This window comes from Benincasa hispida, chromosome 1 (genome assembly GCF_009727055.1).
Source record: "Benincasa hispida cultivar B227 chromosome 1, ASM972705v1, whole genome shotgun sequence".
Classification (NCBI taxonomy): domain Eukaryota; kingdom Viridiplantae; phylum Streptophyta; class Magnoliopsida; order Cucurbitales; family Cucurbitaceae; genus Benincasa; species Benincasa hispida.
The window spans coordinates 72845888-72853587 of record NC_052349.1 but is presented as its reverse complement, the minus strand read 5'-3'; the positions used below and the strand labels follow the sequence as shown (position 1 = coordinate 72853587).

The following is a 7700-nucleotide window of genomic DNA, read 5'->3' as shown; positions in this document are numbered from 1 at the left end:
CCTAGATATATTTTAAAGTATAGGGTCAAGATCTGACGTTAGAAGTTCTGATATTTATAAGAAACCTAAATGACACAAATCAGTTTATTTTCTTAAGGAAAAAAAATTGGTGAAGGAATTGAATCAAATTTATTAGATGACTTATACATGTTGCTCTACCAAAGACTCAAAAACATTATCCTTAAAAAAAAGGTTGGTTGTAAAAAAAAAAAAAAAATGTTGATTGTACAAATAACAATCAGACTTAAAATAATAAAAAATTTAGAACAAGGATAAACATATTAGGGATATGGCACAAAATTAGCGTCAACTATCACTGATAGCAGCTATCAAAGATAGCTATATAGGTAATTGACTAAAAAGTCCACATGCAGGCCAACATTTCGCGCTTCTTCTTTTAGTTTTCTCAAATTAAAAACTATCACTGACAATTGTTTTAAGTGATAGCCACTGTCAGCTGCTATCAGTGATAGCATTCAATTTGAGAAATATTAATACAATCTTAAAATAGTAACATTTGAAATATCACATTTCAATTTGCTATCAGTTTTCAATGTCTATTATTGATACAATTTGATCGATTGTAATCAAACTTTAAATATTGACATCTAAAGCTATTAGTGGATATCAATGATAGACTTTTATAAGTAGTTATCAACTTTTGAAAGGAAACTATCAACTTTCAAATATTAACATTTAAAGCTATACGTGATAGAAGTCTATCAATAAGAGGTTTTTAAGTGACTACCTCTGATATTTACCTAAGTCATATCACAACTATCATTAATATCATTCATTTTATTGATATATACCTAAGTCCTATCACTTATAAATGAATATCACTGATAGTTGTGGCTATCATTGATAGCTTCAATCAGTAGTTATCACCGATAACTTTTAGCAGTGGCTATCAATATAGACTTTCATCAAATGGAATTGACTTTTATATCATTAATACTATTGATATATGGATATCACCTAAGTTCTATCACCATATCACTTATATCATTTATATCATAGTTATCGGTGATAGCTTCTATCATTGATAACATGCTATCAAAGATAACTTCTTTTATTCTTTCTTACCATCAAATAACATGTCATCGTTGATAGTTTCTATCACTGGTAACATGCTACTAGTGATAACTTCTGAGCATGCCACTTACACTTTAGTTCGAGATTCAACTTTATTAATTAAATTCACTAAGTTAGCTATCAATGATAGACTTCTATAAGTGGATATTAACTATGAAACAAATCATCAAAAATTAAGCTATTAATGATAGAAAATATTAGTGGTTATCATTGATAGACTTTCATTAGTGACTATCAACTTTGGAAGATTAACACTCAAAGCAATCAGTGGCTATTATTAAGAAACTTTTTATCATGATTATCAATAATAGACTTTTATTATTAATAGACTTCTACCACTAATATCTACCTAAATTCGATATCGCTAATACATGAATATGATTTATATCTATCTAAGTTTTATCATTAATATCACTAATAATTGTTATTATCAATATACAAATATTATGATGCACAAATACACAAATCGCCTTAGACTCGATTGGAACAAAGCTAAGAAAGAAGGAGGCGGAATGGAGAAAGGCAATTTGTCCCCTTCGTTTTGGGCCATCCATGTCATTTTTTCAAGTTTATTTATGATAAGCATCGTACTCTTAAGTTCTATAAAAAGAAAAAAAAAACTATTGGCCTATTTGATATCGTTCACATTTCTCATTTCTTTTAGAAATAAACTCGTTTGATAACTATTCTCCTTTCTTATTTCAAAATTTTAAAAAATATTTCTAAAAATGGTGTAAATTTGTGGACTAAAAAAAATAGTTTCTTTCAAATCCTACTTACTATTTATATTTAATGCTTCGTTATAATAATCAAATTTGATGATTGGTTTATTGGTGTTAAGTTACTTATGATACTTTCAAGTTTTGAGAACAAAACTCAGCCTCATAATTCTTATAAAGGAAAAAAACAAAAATCAGATAAAGGAAAGAAAATTAAAAAGAGAGAAATTTACGGGAGAATGGAAAGAAATTTTTTTTTTTAAAAAAAAAAAAGAAGCAAAATCTGAAAAAAGAAAAAGAAAGGAAGGGAAGAAACTAAATTCCGATTATAATTTAAATTTTAAAAAAATTAAAAATTAAACTGGAAAAATTAAAAAAATTAAAAAAAAAAAAAAAAAACAAAGAATCAAAAGCCAAAGAAAAGAAATAAAATTAAATAAAAAAAAGAGAGAGAGAAAAATTAGAAAAAATTCAAATGTTCACTTCTATATTTCTAAATATTTTAAAGAGAGTGATATAATTTTAGATTTTTCTGCTTATTTTACTATTTATTACCTCTTAGAAAAAAGATTCCATTGGAAAAAAAATATAAATCGAAATATTTATATGATCAAATTATACTACTTGCTATTAATTTTTAATTTTAGTAAAATAAAAATACCATGTATTATTTTAGAACGCAGCTTACAATATGGGACACTAAAATATGTTTACAATAATCATTTCTGATAAGAGGCCAAATCAACAGTTAGACCAAGTCGTATCAAATTACAACTATACCCTTTATAATTAATAAATTCATTTATTTACATAAACTTTGAAATTCAACAAACAGAGAGACAAAAACCAGAGTCTCATGCTCCATCGGTTCTTATTCTCCTCCTCCTCTCCGATCGGAGCTCTGAAATGGCCGTCTCCAAATTCTCTTCCGCCGCCTTCCTCCTCGTCCTCTTAGCTTTCCTCTTCCTTGACGCAGCTGAATCGCAGTTTCTTTGCAAAAGCTCCTCCTGCGGTGGAGTTTCGTCGCCGGACGTTCGATTCCCGTTCCGACTGAAGAATTCGCAGGATTCTCGGTGTGGATACCAGCCAGATTTCGATCTGTTCTGCAACAATCGGAACCAGACGATTCTGAATCTCCCGAACGCCGGAGACCTCGTGGTGGAGATTATCGATTACAGATTTCAGAGGTTGTGGATCAACGATCCGGATCAATGCTTTCCGAGACGAATACTTATAGACTCTTTCAGTCTAGAGAACTCGCCGTTCACTTATAATTATCAATTCGATCAATTCACCGTTCTCAATTGCTCCAATTACATCGAAACGCTACCGTTCAATCGCGTCCGGAAGATCAAATGTATGAGCGGCGTAAACCACACTGTAATCAATGTTCCGGACAGAGACCTAAAGGCGGTTACGGATTTCATAAATTCGCCGTGTAAAGTACGAAATCGAAACGTCGTGGTGTTTGAATTTTTTTTTTTTTTAATTTTTCGGTAATTTGTGATTGTGATGGTGATTGCAATTAATTAGGTGATTGCGCAGAAGAAGCTTCCGTTGACAGGAATGGAGCTTGAAAATGGAATGGTGGTGAAGTGGAGTGAACCGGACTGCAGAACTTGCGAGACGCGCGGTGGAGATTGTGGATTCAAAAGCAATTCCAGTGGTGAAGTCGTGTGTTTCAATCTTCCAAAGAGCGGTATGTGAATTTTGATTATTCTGTTCTATCCGTATCTCTTCTGAATTTTGATTCCGGCGAGGATACTTGTGAAATCGAGAGAGAGAGAGAGAGAGAGAGAGAGTGAGTGAGAGATTTTTGATCGATTTTCCGGTGATCGGAGGAGGAGGCGGCGACGGTGGATTAGTGAATCGGAAATTGCAGAGTCAACTGTGGATGATGTCAACTAAAAAGAGTGGGAAAGGCCGGTGGTTCTTATTTCTAAAGACGAAGAAACTTGTGCTCCATTTTCTACCTCCACAAATTTTAACAGATTTAAACATATTTTAAACAAAACAGTAATAATTCTTCCAGCCGTTTTTATATATATAATATTGGTTTAAATTATATTTTAGTCGGAACTTTAACCTTTGTTTTATTTTTATCTAAACTTTAAAAAACGTATGTTTTAATTTTTGAATTCGTAGAAAATTTTTATTTTGGTCTTAGATTACGTTAACATTTTAAAAATGAAATTGCATCTAATATAGGTTAAATAAGATGAAGGTGAAGTAAAATACCAACAACCAACGTGTCAAAATTCTGATCGACCAAGATCTTGGACACAAAATGATTTTGGAGATCTCCTATAGAAAATGACTTTATCACCTAATTAAAAATTGAAACTCTAGATTTTTTTAGTATAACTAATTTATTTTGGCGTCTAGTCATCCAAAAATACAAGTCATAGTTAACATATTTTAATAGCCGAGACCAAAATAAATATTCAATGATTAGAAGGGACGTTTTTGAAAGTTTAGAAACCAAAATAAAATAAGATTCAAAGATAGACCAAAATAGGATTTGAACCTATAATTTATTTTTAGAGAAAATTGTAAAATGAACTCTGAGGTATGGTGGTGGTTGAAATTATGCCTTCAAACTTTTAATTCTAAAAGTGATAGTCAAACTTCCACACGTTAAAATTGAACTTTCAAACTTAATATAGTTGTAGAAATTAGAAAATTGACCCCTCAAATACAATTGTTACAAAATACAAAATTATGTAACTTTAAAGGTCTAATTTTAACATTTGAATTTTTACAATTGAAAATTTGAAAATATCATTATAATTACCTAATTTTTACAATTGAAAATTTGAAAATATCATTATAATTATCACTATATTTTAGGAGTAATTTTTGCAATGACCTTATTTATTTTTTTTTTTTTTCTTTCATTAAAACATTTTAAAAGAAAAAATAGTTTGAAAAGTAGTAATTTTAACTTTTGGTAATTTTTTTTTCTATTTATTGTTTATTGAATTGTTTTTAGGTTGTACTGGGATAGTATATGTTTTATGTTAAGTTGAGTTAGGTCAACCTCTTATTAACTCTAAGGGCTAAATTAAGGGATTAAATTGAAAGGAAAAAAAATCCACTGTTTTGAAACTAAAACATTTATTTAAACTTATTTTTATTTCTATATTTTTTAGTCTTAAGAAAAAAAATATTTTATAATTTTCTTTGTCATTCGTAATCATTGTTATTTTTAAATGGACAACGAATATAAAGTTTAAATTAAACAAATAGAAAATGGAACAGCAAGCAATAACAGCGAAGCATCGGCAGGCGATCGAACATGAAGAAGAGGAAGAATAAAGAGAGATATGGAGAAAAATATAGATATTTTACAATAATTTAATCAATTCTTTTTTAAAATACACTTTGATTTTTAATTTTTAATTAAATATGTCAAGTCTACTTCAATTGGTTACCATAATGAAATTAACAACATAGATGAAATACCAAACCTCAAAAAGTTAAAGATGTATCTAGGGAGCATGATTGGTTATTATAGTCATAGGTTATTATAGTTGGATTATAATAGTTTATTTTAGTGTGTAGATTATTTTAGTTTAGATTATAATAGTATGTGTTTGAGGTATAAACTATTTTAGTTTGATAATAAAATAGTAAACACGGTAGAAAATAATTAAAAAATTATGAATGTAAAATAGTAAAAATTGTATCAAATAGTAAATATCGTAACAAATGAGGTTTTGAAATAGTATTGACTGTAGCTAATTGAGAACTATAAAATAATATTTACTATAGCAAGAGGTGGTTATTATAGTCTTAGTCCTTACTCAAAAACCCCCTTTTAGTTTGTGGAAATTAAACTTACAAGCACTACAACTTTCACATATTGATTTCCTTGTTTGGTTATCCAGTTTTTAGGAGTGTTTTAAAATATCAAACCAAATTCACTAAAAAAATGTTAGGATTTAAATTTTAGTTAAGACTTAACAATAATGAAGACCATGGACGGTAAGTTTCAAAAAAAAAAACAAAATTGTTATTGAATAGAATTTAAAGTGTTAGAATGTAAAAGTTTGGGATAAGATGATACAAAAAAATACAAAAAGTCAAAGATGAAAAGGGTTTTTTGTTAGGGCATGCTCTAATTTTTTTTTCCTTTGACTAAATCAAATAATAAATAAGCAAGCATAATAGTGATTATTAAATAAACATGTTTGACCAATAATTGGATAATAACATAGTAATCAATGATTTTCTTTTAGGTATTCCACGAGGTGCTAAATATGGCTTGATCATCGGCGTGGGAATCCCTGGCGTGCTCTTCGTAATCGGGTTGGTTTGTTACATTTGCGGGAGGTGCAAGGTCTTCAATCGACCCAATCGTCCAACATCGCACCTTTCCCTTTCATTGGGCCATCAGCCCACTTCTACCATAGCAGGCCTCGATGGGCCGACAATTGAATCGTTCCCCAAGACCATATTGGGCCAGAGTCGACGACTTCCAAAGTCCAACGACACCACATGTGCCATTTGCTTGTCAGAGTACCAACCAAAGGAGACAATCAGAACCATACCAGATTGTGGTCACTTTTTCCATGCCAATTGTGTCGATGAGTGGCTCAAATTGAATGCCACGTGTCCAGTGTGTCGGACCTCGCCAGAGGATTCCTCCGCCACCTCCACGCCTTCTCAATCGGTGTCAGTATCAATGTCATCACCAACGTCACCACGATCAATAACATCATCGTCACGTCATGACTAGTGAAGTTTCTCGAATATGGTTGTTAGATGGTTTGCGTTTTGTGTATATATGGATCGAATGGTTATAGTTTCAATTTTAGCATAATTTTGATAAAGTTTAGTTTTTATTTTGAGTTTTGTTATTTAAAATTAAAAAAAAAAAAAAAGGATTTTTTCTTTTGTTGGTATGAAGGAACTGGGTGAGTTGAGAACAAAGTTATTATTTTTATTAAAGCTAAGAGTAACTATAAACCTGCACAAATTTTATTGAATGAGAGTTGGCACTTAAATAGCCAAAATAGGTGTACAAGTGATTGATTTGAGGAAGTTACACATAACGAACTTACAACAACTCAACTAATAAAAGAATAAAATATTATTTACATATATTTTCTCTAATAGTCCCGCTCAGCTCAAGATAGACTGGGGATGTTCAGAATTTCCATCTTGGATAGTAGCTCCATAAGTGTAGAACTTGGCAATGGTTTTGTGAATATGTTAGCAAGTTGTAGGCGAGACCATATGGGCAGAAGTTTAATAACTCCTTTGACAATTTGATCTCGGATGCAATAACAATCTAATTCTACGTATTTAGTTCTCTCATGGAATATGGAATTTGAAGCTATATGTATAGTTGCGTAATTGTCACAAAAATATTAATGAGGGAGATGGAGAAATAATCTCAAATCATTGAGCAGTTGTTTAATCCAAACAAGTTCATTAGCAGTAGCAATGAGTGCTCTGTATTAAGCTTCAGCTGAGGATATAAACACGGTGGTATATTACTTGGTTTTCCAAGTAACAAGCGAATCTCCCAAGAAAACACAACATCCAGTCGTAGATTTATGAGAATCAATGTAGAATGCCTAGCCAATATTTGAAAAAGTTTGAAGTTGAAAATGGATTTTAAGGCTTTAAACGAATAATTTGACCAATTGTTCCTTTCAAGTAACGTACCATGTATTTGCAGCAGTTAAGTGAGCTTGACGAGGTTGACAACAAATTGAATTTATGGACAGCAAAGGTATCACACCCCCTTTCAAATTACCTTTTTAACCTAGAAGGAGATGTGAAGGCGGTAAATACCAGCTCTTTTGTGGTACTTGTTGGCTTTTTGGCCCTTAACCTCAAATTAATTAATATTTTGATGATAACAAACCTGAATTA

At 30.7% G+C, this 7700-nt stretch overlaps 1 protein-coding gene across 1 annotated transcript; it reads left to right on the top strand.

Annotated features, from left to right (window-relative positions):
• The first annotated feature begins 2621 nt into the window (after positions 1-2621).
• LOC120071243 (putative RING-H2 finger protein ATL21A) lies at positions 2622-6749 on the top strand. The gene is made up of 3 exons (XM_039023404.1): positions 2622-3257; positions 3348-3513; positions 6056-6749. Exons 1-3 carry the CDS (start codon positions 2721-2723, stop codon positions 6553-6555), a joined length of 1203 nt encoding a protein of 400 aa, XP_038879332.1. The 5' UTR covers positions 2622-2720; the 3' UTR covers positions 6556-6749.
• Positions 6750-7700: the final 951 nt, after the last annotated feature.